Below are 21,374 nucleotides of genomic sequence, written 5' to 3'. Positions count from 1 at the left end.
AACAGCAGGACAATGGGACCAGAGTTTCCCCTTCCCCTGTGTCACCATCAGAGTTCACCATAGTCTGTGGATGAAATCTCTGGCACAGGAGAGCTGAGGGCACCAGGCACTACCAGCGCTGCAATCTCCCGTCCCAGGCATTTCATCCACGAGCTGTGCGGGGCAAAGGGAGGTTTAGATCCCATTTTTGTGCTGTTCCGAGTGTTTCAAGTCCCGTGCACGGCTGTTGCGGAGGTAAAGTGGTTTCTTCTCCTCCGTGTTTGCACCTGCGAGGTTTCCGGTGGAGAATCTGGGTTGCTGTCATCTAGAAACAGCCGAGTGTTTCTTGCTGTGATAAATCTCCAAGGTTTTCTAGGGCAGAATGTTGCTTTGGGGTGGCTGGTTCTGTGGGGCCAGATGGGTAGCAGGAGCGGATCAAAACCTTTCATTTGAATGCCTCACGTTTGCAAGGCTTGCTCATTCTTCTCCCCTTGCTGACTCCCATCAGGTTGGCTGCAGTCTGCTGTGGGATGGGCGAGGCAGCGGAGAACAAGTACGTGTCCCAGCTTCAGGATGTTTATAACAGCTGCGATACCACGGGCACGGGGTATCTGGACAAAGAGGAGCTGACAGAGCTGTGCCGTAAACTCCATCTGGAGCGGCAGCTGCCAGTACTTCTGCAAACTCTCCTGGGACACGACCACTTTGCCAGGGTGAGTAGCTGCGTGCGACCTGAATGCGGTTACACATGCCACTGTGCAAAGGTTAATTTCTTTCAAAGAGAACGTGCAAATAAATAAATGAAACTCAGAAAGTTCTTAAATACCACAGATTAGTACCGGTCTATCTGTACCTAAATGCCGGAGCTACGTACTGACGGACACGAGTTCAGGCTCTGGGCCCAGGACTGTGTAACTGCTGGCGGGGTCTGTAGGTGAAGTGCAGTAAACTGACTTAAAAGAGGCAGAATGAAAAGCTTGTTGGCTATTAATAGCATAGCTGTGCGGTTAGGTTGACTGTGTAGGTCACATGCTGTTGGAAAGCACTTGGGCTGGGTTGGGCCCTGTATTATTTAATGGCTTTGTTCCAACTCTTCTGGTTTTAGAAACATTAGTGTCTGTTTTTGTGGGACCCAGGCGAAAGTACGGATGCCTTTAACCCAACAGTGGATTGTCTCAATGAGAGAAGTTCCTTACCTGACTGCTCACCTGTGCCATGGTGCTTGGCTGCGTGGGGAGGAGGGGGGCACTGGCAGCTCCAGGGACTCCTGCTGCTGGTGGGGTTGGAGTGAGCCCCACAGCCAGCCCTGAAGTTTGCCTGCCTGGGAATGGAGGGGGTTCAATAGGCAGATTTTCCAGAAAATCCCACTGCGAGCCAGGAGCCTTCTGCTGCTCACGCCCTGCCTGAACGGAACCTAGCTCCCATCGTGGTAGCACCTGAGAGGAACTGCCAGGCTGGATCATACTTGGGGTCTGTCTAATCCTGTCTCCGCTAGTGCCTTGCGCTAGCTGCTTCAGGGGACGGTGCGAGAGCTTTGGAGCAGGCAGATGAGGAAACTTCTATTTGCTTTTCAGAAAATCTTTTCCACTGCAGCACCACCATGTTCTTGCTATCGATTAACATGTCTGATCCTGTCTGAGTCCTGCTAAGCTCTTGACCTCCATGATACCTTGTGGCATACAGTTCCACAGGCTTAGCACATATCATGTGGAAAGAGTAGTGACTTTCATGTTAAATCTGTTGCTTTTCAGTTTCATTGCCCATAGTAGTCCCCTTGCTCCTGTGTTGAGAGCGTGAGGGAAATAAAACCTCATTCTGCAGGGTTTAAGCCAATTGCTAACTATTAGGTATTGGTTTGAGTCTTCCATGGGGGCTGATTACACCACATGTGCCTAGTGTGTGGTTCTTACATCTTCCTCTGTAGCATCCAGTACTGGGCCCAGTGGGAGACGAGATGGGGGAAAGATGGCTTGTGTCTCTGGCCTTGCTGCACATGGCATCCGTGACCCAGCTGCTCCTGCCCGTAACACCCCTGCCGTTCCAGCTCACCCCAGTTCAGTTCCACTGCTGCTCTTCTAGCTGGCCCTGTTGGGGCAGTGCTACTGGGAAGAGTACTGGGGTTTGTCTACACATAGAGTTATACTGGTTTTCCTAAGGGCTCGTCTAGTCTACGGACCATAGGCTACATAGCTAGGCTGGCAGAGCCCCCGCCAGGGGAAATGCAGCATAAGCCCATAGGAGGAGTTCTCCCCACATAGCTACCCATCTCCCCAAAGGATGTTAGGTATGCGACAGAAGCACTCTTCTGCTGGTCTAGTTGTGGTTACACTGGGGGTTTTGCTGGCATAGCTCTGTTGGCTGGGGCAGGGGGTTCCTAGCCGACATAGTTATGCCGGTAAAACTTTGCAGTGTAGATGAGGCCTTAAAATGGAATCTTACCATCAGTTTATCTAGCCCAGTACAAAAGGCTGCGTGGAAGGACTCATAAATCAGTACAAACCTGGTTGAGTCAATTACGACTTGATCATGAGCCAGTTAAGCTCAAGCAAAAGTAGCTCCTCAAACCAAAATGAGTGTCCACACAGGATTGCAGCAATTTAACTAAACCAGTGCAACCAGTGTGAATGAGGCTTCCGCTCCCTGCTCCGACCTGTGTTCTCCTTCAGCACTGTTTGGCTTGGGAAGAGGAGAGGATCGCAGAGTACTGTAACTCTGATCTCTTTAGAATTGAAGCCACTAGTTCCCAGTGGATCTGGGACAGTCCCTATGGGCCTGATCCAAAGCCCATTGACATTAATGGACGTTGCTTTATTGACTCCAGTGGGCTTTGGATCAGGCCCTCTCTAGAGCATCATGTTAGCTCGGCTAAAGAATTGTAATTGTTGGAACTCTTGTGGGGAGAGGGAGGGAGAAGAAAAAAGAGCAGATTGCTTTATATTGGGGTAAATGGAACGTCTCTCCCTCCCCACCCCCCAAAAAAAAATCCTCTTCTCCCAGTGTTTTCTTGTGATTAAAATGCTATGCTGTATTTTTCATGCTGACAAAAGCATCGTTAAACTACATGGGTCCAGTCAATTTATGAATGGCAGTAGATCGCCATCCCGCAGTCAGTCATACTCCCCTGCAAGCATGTGCAGAGACACTGGGGTTTCACTGAGGGGAAATACAGGACTCAGAAGTCTGGCTTCCGCAGCAAGTTGGCGGGGAAAAGCTCGGTGTGTTCCAGGCCTCTGGGTTTCCGCGTGGCAGCTATACATTCCTTCCACCTACGCCTGTGCTCAGGGTGTAGTGAGATGCGGGAGCGGAGGCGCCAGGGTGATATATGTATGCTGGAGGCTGGGCGATAGCCTGACCTGTTTGAAGTCCATGCTACAGCTCCCATTAACTTCAGTGGGGTCACGATTTTACCCTAGGGTTTTCTTTTTGCAGGGGGTAGTACAAACTGGCTTTCAGTGTTGGTTTACATGAGTTTGCGTCCCCTGAGTTTCACTCTTGAGTTCAAACAAACCTAAAGCTCAGATGAACTGCAGCTTTCATGGTTTCAGCGTGGAACCATAAATCAGTCTGGTACTATTTTAACTAGGTCCCAGGCTTGTGAACCTTTTGATAGGTTTGGGGTAAGGTTTTTGGATTTTTTAAGTTTTTTGTCTGTAAAAAAATCTGTGCTTCCGGACTTTCCTGCAGTTGTTGGGTGATTGTTGGTGTTTTCCCTTTTTATAGATATCCCAAAATCATTGTAAGCAAAATTGTTAACTTCTGGTTGGCTAATTATCTCAGCTTCTGAAAAGTAAAATTCCAAAGCCACTGACTTGATTTGCCTGCCCTGAGGACTGTAAGAGGAAAGATAGCTAAACAGTGATATCACATCCTGGTTTTGGTGGTTTTATTTAAATGATTGCAAAACTTTTCATTACATTCATTTGCTCGCTGTTCAGTTCAAGGAAACAAATGCAATTTCTGCTTTTATCAGCAGAAAAGGCATTGCTATAAACTGATTATTATTTAATTAGAATGGAAGTGATCATAAAATGATATATTTCATGATTCTGAGGAAATGAAGGAGTGAGAGCAGCAGAATAAGGACAATGGACTTCAAAAAAGCAGCCTTTAACAAACTCGGAGAACTGGTAGGTAAGGTCTCCTGGGAAGAAAATCTAAGGGATAAAGGAGTTCAGGAGAGGTGGCAGTTTCTCAAAGAGACAATATTAAAGGCACAATCGCAAGCTAACCTGAGGTGACACAAAGGTAGAAAGAATAGTAAGAGGCCAGTATGGTACCATTAGGAGTTTTTTAATGACCTGAGAATCGGAAAGGAATTCTACAAAAAGTGGAAATGTGGATGAATTGCTAAGGAGGAGTACAAAAGACTAGCACAAGCATGTAGGGACAAAATCAGAAAGGCTAATGCACAAAGTGAGTTATGCCAAGCAAGGGTCATAAAAGGCAAGAAGAGGTACTTTAAATACATTAGGAGTGAGAGAAAGATGAAGGAAAGTGTTAGGTCCTCTACTTAGTGGGGAAGGAGAGCTAATGACTGATGATGTCAAGAAGGCTGAGGTGTCTAATGATTATTTTGCTTCAGTTGTCACCGAAAAGGTTAACAGTGACCAGACACTCAACACAATTAATATTAACAAGGGAGAAGGAACACAAGCCAAAATAGGGAGAGAACAGATTAAAGAATATTTAGTTGAGTTAGATGTATTTGAGTTGGTGGGGCCTGCTGAAATTCATCCTAGGGTAGTTTGTTTCAGCTGGTTCCTAATCTTGGAACTGTTGGCAATTATCTTGAGGAACTCACTGGGGGTGGGTGAGGTCCCAGAGGACTGCAGAAGGGCAAACTTAGTACCTAGCTTTAAAAAGGGGAACAAAGTGCACACCTGGAATTATAGACCAGTCATCTTAACTCTGATCTCTGGAAAGATACCAGAACAAATAAACAGACAATTTGTGAGCACCTAGAGGATAATAAGGTTATAAGGAATAGCCAGTAGGAATTTGTTAAGAACCAATCATGCCAAACAACCTAATTTTCTTCTTTGACAGGGTTATTGGCCTAGTGGATAGGGGAGAAGCAGTAGATATGTTATATTTTGAGTTTAGTAAGGTGTCTGATGCAGTCCCACAAGCAAACTAGGGAAATGTCTAGATGAAATTACTTTGAGGTGGGTGCACAACTAGTTGAAAGAATCAGAGTATTTATCAATGGCTCACTGTCGAACTGGGAGGGCATATCTAGTGGAGTCTTGCAGGGATCAGTCTTGTGTCTGGTATGTAAGACACAGGAGGTCACTGTCCTGCTCTACTCAGCACTGGGGAGGCCTCAGCTGGAGCGCTGTGTCCAGTTCTGGGCAGCACACTCCAGGAAGGAGGTGGATAAATTGGAGAGAGAAAAATGATCAAAGGTTTAGAAAACTTGAGCTATGAGGAAAGGTTAAAAACACTGAACACGTTTAGTTTTGAGAAAAGAAGAGTGAGGGGGGACCTGATACCAGTCTTCAAAGATGTTAAGGGCCATTATACAGCAGACGGTATAGTTGTTCCCCATGTCCACTAAAGGTAGGACAAGAAGTAATGGGCTTAATCTGCAACATCCCAAGACAGGAAACTGGGGAGGTTTAGGTTAGCTACCAGGAAAAACTCTCTAACTATTTATGGCAGTTACGCTCTGGAACAGGCTTCCAAGGGAGGCTGGGGAATCCCCGTCATTGGAGGTTTTTAAGAACCGGTTGGACAAAGCCCTGCCAAGAGGGTCTAGGGTTACTTGGCCCAGCCTCCATGCAGGGATCTGGAATCCATGGTGTCTTGAAGTCCCTTCCAGCCCAACATGTTTATGATTCTATGAATTTAGTTGACCTCTCTCACAGTTTCTCTCTCTCTCTTTCTCCAAGTACGTCAACGACTGTCTTCTGTTTTACTTTAATTGCATGCATGTTTGAACACGATCAAGAGTGAGATCTCTGAGAACATAGGGATGCTCTGATGCAAACAAAATGCATTTTGAAAAACTGTAAGGATAGAGGGGACCTGCCATGTTTGTGGGGATTGGACGGAGGGGAAAGAGCTGAATAGCTAGTTCTGTGTTCCAGCAACTAGATGTGCCCGTATTTGTTACTGCATCTAACAACGATGGAAGTACACTACCTAAATGCTTCTACTAAAATGACCAGAGGTGAAATAGTGTGCTCTATTAACCTCTTAAATAATCAGTGTAGAACATATGTATTAACATTCCCTTTAGATAGATGGGTCAGTGAATGCTTCTCAGAAGTCCTGTTTCAAGCTGTTTGCTTCTGAGATGGTCTAGCAGTAATTCAGGTTGGGAATGTTTCGTTCTCAGCCTCAAGGGCTGAAAGCTACGAATCTGGAGTACAACGGGCAGTAGAGGCTGAATTGTCAGCAGGGTCCACAGAAAATACCAGGTTCTGCTTACGTACTCTAGCTTCAGTCAGTATTTAGTTGTCTGTATTATATACTGCTACGTGTATTGTGGTAATGCCTCCGAGGCTCAGTCAGGATCAGACCCTGTTGTCTGTATATGTCGCATTGTAGTTTTCCTTCGGTGTTGGCTTCGTTAGGGAAAAGGTGTGCTGGCCAACATGTTAACATCCTAGTGTAGACATGTTCTAGCAGGATACCTGTCCAGGATAAACCCTTGACTCCCCCAGGGCTTACCGTGACCAGCTAATGCAGGTTAAAACTGCCCTCTGCCTTGTCTGCATTAAGATGTTAGCTCCTGTTCAATAGCATGTGTTTAAAAACACCCCATTTTTCCTTAGTGTAGACGTGGCCTTTGAGAAGAAGATGAGCTAGTTATTATCCAGCAGACTGAGTTCCAGTAGCCTGGTAATGGATGCCCAAGGCAGAGTAAGCCAGCAGAACCCAGGCTGCAGGTCCCAGACAGTGCAGTGTAAGATTTCTAGCGGCCTGCACCCAGCGTCTCCTATCAGACACTGCAATAGCCGAGGCGAACCCCCCAGGTTATCTCTGAGTGATGGAGGAGGACAGCGCATTGCTTCTGCACATAGCAGGCTCCCAGCAGAAGCACGAAACGAGGCTTGTGAGGCTGAACTGAGTACGAGTGACCGCCCCAGGTGTCTGATGGGAGGCCCGGTATGCGTGTTCAGCATCTTTTCCTGTCTCCACTAGGTAAACTTTGAAGAGTTTAAAGAAGGTTTCGTGGCAGTGCTGTCCTCCAACATTGACCTGGGCATTTCCGACGAGGAGAGCAGCTACTTGGAACCAGGTGCTGGGAGACTTTGCAGCTGGTTGTTCAGTTTTTTTCCCTCTGCTTCTGCTGCCAGTTGAAAGCCTTACCTGCTGGTGCATTGACGAATTGCTAAGACAGAGAGGAAGGATGGTCCAGTGGTTAGGGCACTGGCCTGGAACGAGAGAGTTGTGGGTTTGATTCCCTGCTCTGGCACGGACTTCCCATGTGACCTTGGGCAGGTCTCTCTGTGCCCCAGTTCCCTGTCTGTAAGACGGGGATCACAGCACTGCCCTACCTCCCCGGGGTGCTGAGGGTAAATACATTGAACACTGCGAGGTGCTCAGATACCACACTAGGTCCTTCCTAGATCTTAAGGGACCACTGTGATCATCTAGTCTGACTGGATTTGTCTAGCTTCAACTTCTAGCTGGTGGAGCTTGTTAGACCTTTGTCTTCTAGACTGAATATCCCTTTTATTATCCAATTTCTGATCCCCAGGTGGGATCTGAAATGATCATGTCACCCCTAACTTCTGTCTTTGATAAACCAAGTAGATTGAGCTTCTTGAGTCTTTCACTAAAAGATTGGAAAACATGCCTTATAATGGTTGTCAGGGTTCTCCTCTGAACTCTCTCCAATTTATCAGCATCCTTCTTGAATTATGGATGCCACAGCAGTCTAGTAGAGGTTGCACCAGTGCCCAAGACAGAGGCAATGGGACCAGATCAGTACCTAAGATAGGCAGTTTTTTAATTGTTTGTTATGCTTTGTGGCCGGGTGGGGTGTGAATTTTGCACTGAGTGACTTGGCAACTTCAGCAAAGTGAGGGCTAGCAACAAAAGGGTTAATTCAGGATTGTTAAATCCCACTCATAGCTTCAGTATTGGGCTTTTCCAGACAAATAGCCTCTGTCGGTAACCGGCCACCTGCCCAGGTGTGTCCTTTCTGGGGTGGCCAGGGATGCAGCAGGGTCACGGAAGATTCACAGCTTTAGCTGTACGTGTCACATTAGCATGCCCAGCTATTCCTCATTTTGTCTCATTGAGGCAGGACTGGACGTACACCGTCCCATACACTTGTACAGTGGGCAACGGGCCCACGGTGTGTGAGACTGGTGGAGCACAGCAGGACATGAGCTTTGATGCTCTCCCAACCAGCGCATTATAGCTAGGATTGTTTAGAATGGGGGAAAAGGTTATGTCTAGAAGCGGTGGGCTGGAGGCAGGAATCGCTGGGGGCAGTTGTCTGGCCTGTGTTAGTTAGACAGAAGGTCAGACTAGATGATCACATTGGTCCCTTCGGGCCTGCGAATCTCTGGATCGCTTGATCCTTCAAACACTGGAATACTCTTGTAATAGGGCCGGGAGAATGGCCTCAGGGGTAGGGCACAGAACTGGGGAGATAGGCTTCAGTTCCCAGCTCTGCCCCAAACTTCCTGCATGACCTTGGGCCAGTCGCTTAATCTACCCTGTGCTTCACTTCTCCCTTTGACAGGTGGGGACTGTCCTTCCCTACCTCGCTGGGTGCTGTCCAAAAAAAACCATTGTGAAGCTTTTGGGCGCGCAGTGGTGAGGGCTAAGTGCGGGCCAGAAAGCTAGAATACTGCAGCACGCAAGCACAGCTGGAGTTCAGCAAATATCAGCCGCTACAATTTGTCTTCTTGCGTACCCTACACCTTGACTGCCTCTGGTCACACCACGTACCGAGGTTTGAGTTTGCTACCTGCTTATGTGACAACAAGTGGTCCTTTGGCTCAGGCAATAGACGCCTGTTTTAAGATCCTGAGGTCCCAGGTTTGGTCCCTGCACATGATGATGTGATCAGGGACACCATTACTCAAAGCTCATTGCTGCTTAAATAAGAGCGGAAAAGGGGAACTCTTTCTGTTTACTTGGTACGCGTGTGAATCCTAATGCGGGAGAAGGCAGAGTGAGTCACTCTTCAGACTGGCCGTTCTCTCTGTGGGTCTGTGATTTGTGTGTCCAAATAGAAAGCTATTTGGCCTTTAGAGAGAGCAAGGGAGCAATGCTGTAGTTCCGCAGTGAAAGTCACTGTGCTAGGAGCTCTCTGTATTCTCAGTCTGAGCAGCACGGTCTTTTTTGGTTTTAAATAAGCAGCAGAGTTTGAAAAGAAATTTGTCTAGACATCTGTGTGTCCCAGACTGAGATTGATTTTTTTCCCACCTAGCTGTCCCAGATGATGTCAAGCCCAAGTACGTGAATGGGGCTAAGTGGTATGGCCGCTGGACGAAGCCAGAGCTCCAAGAAACCGAGGTGGAAACCACCAAGTATTTACAAGATCAGCAAGTTAAAGCCAGCGTGAAGAGTCAGCTGAGACGCTCGGCATCTCTGGAGAGTGCGGAGGTAGGAATGACTCATTCCCCCGCTCCTTGGAGCAGGCTGGCCAGATTTAACTCAGCCTTCTTGCTTGATTGCAAGTAATGTTTAAACAGAAGGCCGCATTCATGGTGGTCTAATCTGTTCTGAATGGTTACCTGTGGCAATCCTTAAGAAGTGCCGATCTGCATTGGGCATGGATTACAAAGCCCAGTGCTAGAGCGGGTCGTAGGAAGAATGCTGCACAGGTACCAGGCAGAGTTGATACAGGTGCCATTTGGACATTGGTGGGGCACCCTGGGAGCCTATTGTGCATGGCAGAGTCTGCACACGGTCCCTGTCCCCCAGAGCCTGCAGCCAGACAGCAGTACCGTACCTCTGGTTTTGGTCACCCCTATGGTTACCAAATTCTGGTTACCCCTGTGGGAAGAGATTCCCCCTTTTGTACAATGAATTAAATGGAAGGAAATAAAATTTATTGGAAAAACATTTACTCGATTCGTGAAGTGTCCCCTGCTGGAAAGATAATGGACAAAAGTCAGGGACATTCCAACTTGGCTGCCTCGCTGCGCCCTACCCCACGTCCACACAAGTCACAGGGCACTGGAGTGGGGCTCAGGTCCCTTCCACGCTCAGGGCGTCCGTTTTCCCTCCCGCCCCTCTCCTGTCCCTGTAGGATGTCAGCTGTTCGGGGCAAAGGCTGTCTCTCGCTACCTACCTACTCCAATGGTGCCCTGAAGGTGCTTCTGTGATACAAATAACAATTAAAGCAAGAGCAGGCCACTCTGTAAGAGCTATTAACGGGGGTTCTAAGTAAGTTAAACTATCGCACCTAGGACCCCCCTATGGACGTTTTGCTTCAAAACCCATTTAATGGACAGTAGCTTTGCCCCTCTTTGTGGGACAGGAGGATCGGCATGGGGTTGAGAATGGGGGTTGTCATTGCTTGTGGGGTCTCCAGGGAGAGCTCTGGTTAATGAAAAACAGATGATGAGTCAACTGGATGCATTATTTTTAAAGAAAATATAAACAGAGTCTAAGAAAAGAAATGTAGATTGCTTATATCATGCTGCTTAGAACATGCTGCTTCACGAGACCGTTCTCTCTTAAAATAAAAACACAGGGCAAGGAGAACGTGAACAAATTCATCCTTGGACAGAAAACTATTTTGAGAGAAAACAAATGTTACCCTCCCCCATGGCTGAGTGGGCAGAGCAGCTCCCCTGCTGGTCCAAAAATGCAGCTCCATGGCTTGGCCCCAGTCCTGCAGGCTGCCCTGCATGGGTGGATCCCTGCACACAGTGCCTCTCCCTCCCCCCCGCCCCGAGCCCTGCTGGGGGCAGACTCAGGGCCCTTTGCTTAGTTGTTTTGCTCTGGTGTCTGATTTCCTTTTAGCAGAATAGTTTTGTTCTTTGTTGTTACATTCTTTACGTCCCACTGTTACATCTGCCATTCTTGTAAGTTGCCTTAACAATTTATTTAAGTTTTAAAAAAAAAGAAAGACAGATCAGCAGAGACTGGCTTGTGTGTAGGGAAAAAACGATTGACGGCTTTTCAAAGAGCATTCATCGAACACTATTTTCTTTTAAAATGCCCCTGTGTGTTCCCCTCTGTCTTACCCCACAGGAACCAAGTGACCAGTCATTTGTGAACCCGTCCCAGGGCACCTTAACATAACAGACGAAGAGTTGTCCAGTGGTTACGTGCTGCTGGGACTTGGGAGACCCAGGTTCAATTCCCAGCTCTGTTGCAGACTCCTGGTGTGACCTTGGGCCAGGCACTTACCCTCTCTGTGCCTCAGTTCCCATCCATACAAGGAGGATCGTCACCCTGCCCCAGGGTGATGAGGATAAACACATTAAAGGCTGGATGCTGTAGTGATGGGGCCATATAAGCACCTAGGGAAGACAAATAATATAGGGCTGGCTCTTCAGAGATCTGGTGCTCAGTCCTTCTGAAAATCAGACTTGTCTTTAATGTCTCTTGAAATGCGCTCCCAATAACTGAGTCCCAAAATTACTAGTTGCTCTTGATAATCTTGTCCAGAGGTTGTAGAACTGGTCAGTGTAACATCCTTTAGTACTGGATAAGTAACACAAAACAGTGAGTTAATAACCTGATCTTTCTTTGGTGAATGCGTACGGTTGTGGAATTATGATGTTACAGATAAATTATAATCAAGACTTTGCATATTAAATGTACAGCTAAAAATAAGATGAACGATCATTTTGTATTTATAATAGGGATTTTAAATGGTTGACAGTCTCTGATGACTCATGTCAGCCCTTTTCACTTACCCTAAATCACAAACCATTATTCCACCCACCAGAATTTCTCTGTGATACTTAATCCTGTTCATACATTGTTTCTGCAGAGCCTTAAATCAGATGAAGAAGTGGAAAGTGCTAAAGAACCACAGAATGAAATGTTCCCGGCACAAGGTAGAAAATCAGTGCTCCTCTGTGTAAAATGCTTTTGGGGTTAACAGGCTTTCTGACTGTTTATGGCCCAGATCCTTTGTGACTAGAAATTCAGTTATGCCAGCTGAAGAGCTGACCCTACGTTTTATTCCCGTCCCTCAGGAAAATCTGTTGGGGGGGCTCCTTTTTGCAGCATTGGTTTAGAAAAGACGAACATCGTTCTTTCCTTGTAGACACAACTCTGTTCGAGGTGATGCTGTGGTGATCTGAAGTGCAGTGAGCTTTGCCAGGCTTCAATTCTTCCTACAGCTGCCCTATTAATCTTCTAAAAATATCCAAGATGAACTCCTGCTATTTAATTAGGGAGCCCAGAATCGATGAGAAATGAGGATCTCTCTAATTAAGGTTATGACACCTTTCTAGTCTAATCCAAAATTTAATCCCAATCACCTTTTAGCTTCAATATCTTTGGTGCTCCCAACAATACATGTGATCTGTGGCCAGAGAATTTTCTTTGGCAAAGTTTGGAGTTGAATCAGAAGCATCTGATTTAAGATCCCTGATAAGAAATTTGTTGGTTTTAAAAAATAAATGCTCTCCCTATAAACACACCTGATCTTTAGAATATAGGGTCCTAAGGACGAAGCTTTTCTTTGCCGAAAATTGAGGTTTTAAAATAGTGCCATGGAACAGTACTTAGAGGGCCCCGTCTAGCTCTCATTGATGTCAGGGGAGACGCTCCCGTTGAGTACAGTGGGAGTTGAGTCAGACCTGTAGTGAGCTCTTCCTGGTGGGCCCCACGTGCTCATTAGGAACAGTAGTATCTCTCTGTTAGTGTAACTGATACATGGTTAATAATTTTAGGCCAAACGAGCACCTGGAATCCTGACCTATTTGACAGCCCCCGGCAGACAGACAGCCCTTGCTTTGATATGACAGAGGGTCAGATTCGGGGCATCTGGGAAGAACTGGATATAGGGAACACTGGCTACCTCAGCAAGTGCGAGCTGGCGACGGTCTGTAAGAATATTGGGCTCAAAGAGCTGGAGCAGGAGGTGAGTTGGGGGCAGCATGGAAATGAGTCCATTGGGAAGGCAACCTGATTAGTAAAAGCACATCGTCAGGGTAAATGGCTTTCAGAAATAAATCGTGACGTCTTCAGACGCTTGCAAATATGCTTCAAGAACATAGCCAGATCCTTAGCTGGTGTCAGTCAGTGCAGCTCCATTCACCTCGGCGGAGCTGTCTTGACTAGCTGAGGATCTGGTCTGTAATATGTATGAAGCAATTAACAGTAGCCTCTTTGAACCCAAAACCTGAATTCAGTACTGATTTCTAGCCAGCCTTGTGGCACACAGGGCATGTCTCTCATACAGTGCTGCAGTGACGCAGCTGCACCAGGGTAGCACTTTAGGGAAGACACTACTAACTCCCGGGAGAACTTCTCTCGTTGGCGTAGGTAAGTCCTTTGCACGAGCGGTGATAGCTCTGTCGACAGGATTTTTCAATCCCTGAGTGACGTAGTTATGCTAAGGTAAGTTTGTGGTGTGAACTTGGCCTGACACTTCTGCATAGTCTGATACATTTACATCCATTTACATCTGTGGGAAAAGACTGTTTAATTAGCCAATTAACAGTGCACCCTCTGCTCAGTTCAGCCCCAGTCCTGCAGTGTGGTCCACACCGGCAGACCCCTGCATGCGCATGGACACCCGATGAAGTCAATACCACATTGTCACAAATTCTTCTCTCTCCTGGGTATATAAACTAATATGAGATGGAATCAACCTACAGTTGTCCCAGCCCAATGGCTACATGGGGATTGTAGCTAAAGCACTGGAAGTTGGGAAATCTAGGTTCTAGTCTTAGTTCCGTGAAGTAGCTGGTTTGCAGAGCTGAGCTCGCATTCCCCAAGTGCATTTGTAAATACAGTGCGATGACCTGTGTCTGGTGTGTATTGTTTTTATCCCTAATTGGAGCAACTGATGTGGACTGCGTGTATCTACATGGAGTCACTACATGCCTTTGTATTTACTGGAGTTTCTCTTTTGGTGTGGAGAGGTGGAAGGGTTCATTCTTGTTTATTGTCGATTCTGTTCGTTATGTAAAAACAATAGGGAACTTTAAAAAAAAAAAAAGATGTTGGTTTCCAGTGAATGAGTCTGGGATCTGCATGTGGCTGATGTTTCCGCTAACTTTTTCCCCCAATGGTTTTCTGCAGGAACTAGAAGATTTATTTCGTAGGCTGGACAGAGATGGAGATGGCAGGGTGAGCTTTCAGGAGTTCGAGCTTGGCTTGTCCAGCCATGGGCCTGTTTCTTTTCCTGTTTTTTCCACGCCTGTCAAACAGCCCAGACAGCTGCCAGATCACCAGGTGAGTCCGAGGCAGGACTCCCAAGAGTCCTGGATATAACTCCGAATGTCAGGCCTGGCTAAAGAGCCTGGGAGCCAGTAGAAAGACTCCCATTGACTTCCCTGGGGTCTGGATCAAGCACATTCTAGTGCCTGACAAAACACAGTGCTCTGCGTCAGATGCTTTCTGAGCAGAATTCCCAGGGAGGCTCAGCTACCAGTGTAGAAGGATTTGCCCCTCTCCCCTGCAAAGAGGGGCACCCTGACTGATGTTTTACTGCTTACAGCTCCTCCTGGTCCCTGGGAAGCAGAGCTAGCCAGAGCCTGTGCACTCCAGCCACACCCCTTCCTGTTCTGGCTGTGCCCTCACTCAGGTGTCCCCTGCTGACATGTCCCTTGTGCTGCAGACTGGGAGTGGGGCTGGCACAGAGCCCTTATGCCAGTTCTGCACCTGGTGGGGCAGTCCTCTGCGAGGGTGCATTCTGGAGATGGGGGCTTTAAGGCCTCTTACACTGCCAGACTGACATCACGGGGCCCGAGTGTAACAGCCTCAGGCCTCCTGAGCATCAGGACAGGTTGTGTCCAGCCTGGTGATGATGGGAAGGGCGGCGTCTGGCACCCCCTTCACGCCCCACCTTTGTGCACCAGCCCGGGCGGAGCACAGTTCCCGCTGTGCATCCCCACATGTCTAACTAAATCACTGTCCCGAAGGGCGTGCCCTAAAAACACACACGCTGCACGGCATGGCGGGGCTAGGGCCGGTGTTGGAACGTCGCTCCCGAGTGTCCAGACTCCGCGTGAGTTTTAACTGTGCCGTCTGCGTATTTCAGTAGCGCTGTTCTCCTCCTACCTGTCATGGGAGCAGTCTGTGAGCTGAGGGATCCACATGTTGTTTATGGCCTAGTTAAGTCAGTGGGTGGCTGGTACAGTCTCTCTCACACGCACAATCTCTTGCTTCCCCTGGCACACCAGCGCTTTCACTGCTGTGAGAGGAGTCTGGATTTTCAGGTAGTTCGTGCTGTCGAGCTTTGTTCCCAGCTGCTAAAGAGGCTGGTCCTGGGCCAAGGAATGCAGCTTTCGTTCAGCATCGAAGAGGCCCTTTGCAGTTGCTGGGTTTTGCTGATGCTTGGCTCTTCAGAGATCTCTAGGGGCTAGTCTGCACGGGCAACGCCAACGTGCTGCTGCTCTCCCAGCAGTCTAAAAACACCTCTTCCCTGGGGGGCCCAGCTACCAGCGCTGGGCCTGTGTAGCTGCCCAGATACTCCACGCCGGCGCCAGGGGTGCTTCGTGCAGACGCGGCCTACTAGCCCACCGGAGACCCCGGATACGTACTCGAATTGCTAGGCCACGCTGCAGTCTCTCTGCTGGTGCATCTTTGTGCTGTTGTTACTCACCCTATGCCTGCCTGGGCCACAGTCACATTGTCGCTTGCAGTGTGGACACAGTGAGAGGCTCATGTAACTGCCTCCTGTCTGACCGGAGAGAGGAGGGAAACCCTATGCCGCTGGAATGAAGAAATACTGCTCCAATTATAATGTCAGCTTCAGGACTATGGGCCGCCCTGCCCTTGTGTTGACTCTGGATATGTCTACACCGCAATCCGAGGTGTGACTGCAGCACCTGTAGGCACACCCGCGCTAGCCTTGATTCAGGTAATAACAGCAGTGAAGCTTTTTGTGTACAAACACAAGGGTCCCGGCGTGATTGCGCGGCCCATGCTGCAACTTCCCTGCTGTTGCTGTTCAAACTAGATCAGGTGTGTCTCCATGTGCTACGGGCGTAACCTCCTTGGGAGATCATCTCGCTGGTGCATGGAAATCGGCGTAATCAATGTTTTCTTACTATAATAGCAATAAATATTTGATACTCGGTGCTTTTCATTCCCAAGGATCTCCAAGTGCTCAGAAACTAACCGTAGTACTAAAATGCAGCTACTTCTAGTCTGGAAACAGTCCACGGGCCCACTACGTAACCGTGGGGGAAGGAGACCGGAGGAAACCATTACTCTTTCCAAATAGGCCATGAGATCTTTTGGCTGAGGATTTCACTGGGGATTTCAGGGGACGGCCTGAGGAGTGAGGCACTACTCAGCAGGAGTAAGAGTATCAGAATCTGGCCCTAGGTGTGCCCTTTTAGCCACGCTCTTTGTAGCTTACCCCAAGATGTTCTCGGCTCTGCAGGGACGTCCTGGCTATCAGAATCCAGTCCTTGGAGTAAATTGCACTGAGCTTAATTTGTCTGCCTCACATGTGCAGGGGGCTGGGTTGACCCATCAGGATCTGAACCTAGTTTTGGGGTTGTTCCATCACCCCCACACCAAACGAGTTCCACTTTATCTAGCGACTGACACTTCCAAAGTGCTCTGCCAAACAGACCCAACTGATTCTGCCCAAGACTTTGTGGTGCAGGTCGGTATCGTGATGCTCTGCTACATCTGGGGAACTGACATACACACAGCTAAGGGCCAGAATTTCAAAAGTGGCCTCTAATTTTGTAGGGTTGGGTGCCCAGCTTCAGACCCCTCCACGTGACTTCCAAGAGATGCAGAGCAGCCCCAGCTCCCCCAGAGTTCATTGAGACATGCTGAGCATCCACAGCTCCAAAATTCAAGCTCTTGGTGTCCAAAGCTGAGCGTTCAGGAATCGGCGAACCCAGAAGGGGAGGGCGTTCTGGAGAATTTGAGCCTAGGTGGTTTGCCCAAGATTCTGTATCAATGTTACGGCAGCACTGGGATTGAACTCGGGGCTTCCTGGCTCCGAGCGCCTAGATCCTGCTGCTTCTTAGCTCAGAGTGTTTCCGTCTTCTCCAGTATTTATTACATGCCAGCAGTCTGTTTGCAGGACTGAAGTGTGTGTTCTCGATGCCTCAAAATGCCTTGCTCAGCTGACTCATCTCAGTTGATTTCCAGGCTTCCGAGGAGAATGGGCTTAGAATTGCTACTCCGTTGTTACTGTCCAGCTACGAGTGTCTGCGTCCCTTCTCCTGCATCAATGACGGCAGCGGCTTTGCGAGTCCTGCACAGATCCTCTCCATCTGGGCCCAGGAAGGAGTTGAAAACTGCAAGGAGATTCTCAAGGTTTTACAGATTACTTTATTGATTGATTTTAGAATTGCTTTTCCGTGTTACTGCGAGCCCTCTAGCTTCCTGCTTATGGGGAATGGAGGAGGGATGGCAGATGCCAGATTTGCATGGGGATTTCTATCATCTGTAGCCAAGGGGTAATTATCTGAGCACTTCCTTATGATGGGCCACCAGCCTGGGAACCGAGGGGCACGGTCTGTACTCAGGGGCATAACACTTTGAGATGTAATTTCTTGTTCCCTGTCCTATATCACCATCCCTGTCTAACTCCAACAGAGAGGCAAGTAATTCAGCTTAAAACATTACCGTAGGAGTCACTATTATCGGTGTCTCTTGTCTTGTACTTAGATTATCAGCATCTTGGGACAGGGACTGTTGCTCTGTTTTGTGTTTGTACAGTGCTTGGCACAGTGGGATCCTGGTCCGTGCCTTCTAGCCACAGCCACAAAACAATAATAAAGATGTGCAAAGCTCTCTTTTCTATTCCCTTGTCCAGTTGCTCATGATTTGCTGAAATGTGGGCAGACATTGTTCGGTTTTAGGACTGCCTGTCCTGGGCTATGATCCGTTCCGCATCGCATATTTCTCATGCTGCTTTGAGCAACCTGACGATGATTGGGGTTGTGAACAACAGCAACCTCCTGCTGCTGTTCGTGTTCCAAATAAACGTCAGCCTTTGCCCGGTTCGTGATGAGGAGGCCGGGTCCCGGCGTCTACAGGGCTGGGTTCTTGAGCCAGTGATCTAGTGCACAGCAAGCGCTATTCAGTAAATGTTCTCTGTCAGACCTGCTCTGCGATATCCGCTGTGTGCACGTAGGAGAGGAAGGATGGCTCAGTATGCTAACCTGGGACTTGAGAGAGCCAATTCCTTTCTCTCCTGCAGACACTTTGTGTGACCTGGGGCAAGTCACTTAGCGTCTCTGCTCCCCATCGGTGAACACAGGGGAAGTGCTATTTTAGGTTGCGAGGCGCTCAGGTGCTCTGGTAATGAGGGGGTGGGAGGCATTGCGTACCTGAGAGAGAGAACTTCAGGGGGCTGTTCTTGGATTTTTGCAGAGTCTGGATTTCAGCCTGGAGGAGAAAGTGAGCCTGGCGGAGCTGGCTGTGGCCTTTGACAACGAGCTGATGGTTTCCAAGAGTGGAGTCCAGCATGCAGCCTTTGCTTCCTACAAACATGAGCTGAACTACCTAGAGTAAGGCGTCTGCTCTTCCCTGCCCTGCTTGGCGGGGTCTCTGTACTAGAGCCGACAAAGGCTCTTATTTGTTTTGGTCTCAGGCCAGGTGAGACGTGTGCTGGACGTAACTGTGTGTGGGCACTCGTGGGCTCCTCTGAGGGGGTGCTTCTCTCCGGATGCCGGGAAGCCCTTTGTCATACTGTCAGCATCATCTGCCTGTCCTTGCAGGGCCCAGGTGGAGCAGGTCTCCAGGGAGCGAGACAAGGCAAGGCTGGACTTGGAGAAGGCGGAGAAACTAAACCTGCAGCTCGTTAAGGAAGTGGATGATCATCATGAGGCCATGGAGCACCACCATGAGAGCAAACTGAAGTATGGGAGAGCAGCCTGTGTGCCTGTATACAATGTCTCCTGTGGATTGGTACACAGACAGCCAGATTCTCTGTCTGTGTGACCTGGGTGCAGCTCCACTGATCCACTCACTTCAGCGGAGCTTTGCCCATTTACACCAGGTGTGGGTCTGGTGCTCACGGATTTCAGCATTAGCAAGTAACCTGCATGTCTTACGGTATGCATGGTGTGCAGCCCCATTGTGAAGTCGAATGCTGCCATTAGGCTACGAAGATTTGAATAAGTTCCTAGCAATGTGACTGATATTGACCAAAAACTCACAAGAGTTTGAGCACTTCCCCTTTTATAGACTTTAAGGCCAGAAGGGACCATCATGATCATCTAGGCTGACCTCCTGCACATCGCAGGCTACAGAACCTTCCCCACCCACTCCTGTAATAGACCATAACCTCTGGCTGAGGTACTGATGCCCACAAACCATGGTTTAAAGACTTTAAGTTGCAGAGAATCCACCATTTACACTAGTTTAAACCTGCAAGTGACCCATGCTGCAGAGGAAGGTGAAAACCCCCCAGGGTCTCTGGTAATGTGACCTGGGTGAAAATTCCTTCCCAACCCCAAATATGGCGATCAGTGACGCTGAGCATGTGGGCAAGACCCACCAGCCTTTGGTATTTGAAGGGAAATATAGGTATTTTCACTCCTGTATCAGAGTGAGTTCCCTATCTGAGGAGGAGCAGAAGTGATGCTCTAATAACGCTTTAATTGGTTGTTTTGGGTTTTTTTCAAACTTGAAAATAAAATTTGACTCATTTTCCATGTAGCTTCTTCCTGTCCTGTTTTTATATATATATATATATATATATATCTCACACATACACACACGCACCCACCCACCCAGCCTAGAACTCTCTCACTCACACACATACACGTTTTGGAGCCAGTTATTAGTGGATGAGAGCAGGGGGAAGTGACCATTTGAAAGACAAGATGCGGGTTTGGATAAGGAGTGGCCTGGGACTCAGGGACCCTGCGAACCCTGGGACAATTCTCTTTTTCAGAAGAGACACTTTAGTCCAACCCAAGTTATTGGGCTCAGTGCCAGGTAACTGAGTGAGGGTTTCTGCACTACAGGACGTCAGACTAGATGACCTAATTGTCCCTTCTGGCCTTAAAATCTATGACAATGCCGAGGGTGGGACTTGCCACAGCATCTATGTGACTTGGGAGCACAAGTGCATTGAAAGCCTGAGAGAATTGTGCTCCCAAGTCACGTAAGAGCCTTTGGGAAATCTCAGTCTTCACAGTCACTTGCCCATGGTGGCTTTCTGCTGGACACTGAGCAGGGACGCTTGTCTGTTGCAGAGATCTGGAGCAAGACTATCGAGGGAAGCTGAGCATTATTAAATCTGACGTGGAGACAGACCGAGCGCTCCTCTTGCAACAAGTGACTGATCAGCAAACCAAACTGGAAGTGGATATAAAACTCCTCCAAGGCGAAAAGACCAGCCTGAGGGAGAAGCTGACCTTAGCAGTACAGGTGAAGCCACTACCCTGGGAGCCTATCGCTGCAAGGGGGTGCCCGATGTGCAGTCTGTGGTGTTCCTGCCGGATTGATGGGAGAGGCCGGGAGCCAGGCTAACATGGAAAACCCTCCTGTCTGAACTCAATCTTTTTGCTGGCCCTGCGGGAACTGTAACCTTTTTAAATAGGACAGAGGAGGTAGAAACACACACCCGGCAACATGCTCATATCACCTAGAAACAAACCCCTCCCCGCGAAACAGAACACTGCCCACACACCTCCCTCCTGGGGAGAGGATGAGAGAGGCAAGCCACACGTGACAGACCTTCGCCATGAATAAGAGCCCATAGAGAACAGAGTAGTGTTTAAAAGCAAGAAATCATGTGGGTTTTTTCTTCTTCACATCTCCTGATCAGGGTCTTACACTAGCCCAGCCCTCCCCTGAAAACATTATTGGAAGGTTATAGAACAGAAAAAGGGATTCTCCCATTAAGTTAGCAGCTCTTTCCATAAGGTAAGCGACCACCGCACCGCGTGGCTGTGCTCGGCCATGCTGATGGAGCTGTGTTTTGTGGGCAGGAACACGCTCCAGAAGAATTGCCCAAACTGGCTAGCTGCATTATGGATTGGAGTGTGCGTTTGTGAAGCATCAGGGAATATAACGGTAGGTCATTGCTTCCAGGCTCTGATGGCTTGGCTCTCTGCCATCCCATGTTCCTGCCTTAAAGCTCAGGAGGGAAACCCACTGAGATCTGGCTGGGATGTTAATGGTCCCCGTTGCGGGTCAGGCACGCCCAGTCCCCTCCCAGGGTGGGGCACAAGTCTTGATGGGCCTGCGGTCATGCCTGTGCACCCCTGGCTCAGGACTGTGCGGCCTAGCAGTCAAAGTCAATAATTGCCCCCAGGCTCGGGGCAGAGTCAGTCATTGTCAGGATGGGCCACCACCTC

The 21,374-nt window shown here is 48.6% G+C and overlaps 1 protein-coding gene across 2 annotated transcripts in view; it reads left to right on the top strand.

The window, feature by feature from the left end:
- Positions 1–21,374, top strand: part of NINL (ninein like) — a 72,504-nt gene that overhangs the window by 22,777 nt on the left and 28,353 nt on the right. The window contains exons 2-11 of one of the 2 annotated variants that reach the window (XM_048842242.2): positions 488–692; positions 7,129–7,225; positions 9,377–9,552; positions 11,900–11,966; positions 12,810–13,000; positions 14,167–14,319; positions 17,206–17,373; positions 18,436–18,572; positions 18,783–18,923; positions 20,268–20,442. In XM_048842242.2, coding sequence (XP_048698199.2) covers positions 510–692; positions 7,129–7,225; positions 9,377–9,552; positions 11,900–11,966; positions 12,810–13,000; positions 14,167–14,319; positions 17,206–17,373; positions 18,436–18,572; positions 18,783–18,923; positions 20,268–20,442 — 1,488 coding nt within the window. In that variant the 5' untranslated portion in view covers positions 488–509. Of the gene's footprint in view, positions 1–487; positions 693–7,128; positions 7,226–9,376; positions 9,553–11,899; positions 11,967–12,809; positions 13,001–14,166; positions 14,320–17,205; positions 17,374–18,435; positions 18,573–18,782; positions 18,924–20,267; positions 20,443–21,374 lie in introns of those variants that run through there. The other variant, XM_075127323.1, reaches the window with a different exon arrangement.

Source organism: Caretta caretta, chromosome 3, assembly GCF_965140235.1.
Source record: "Caretta caretta isolate rCarCar2 chromosome 3, rCarCar1.hap1, whole genome shotgun sequence".
NCBI classification, from domain to species: domain Eukaryota; kingdom Metazoa; phylum Chordata; order Testudines; family Cheloniidae; genus Caretta; species Caretta caretta.
Note: the sequence above shows the minus strand (reverse complement) of the source record. Positions and strands in the feature narration are given on the sequence as shown.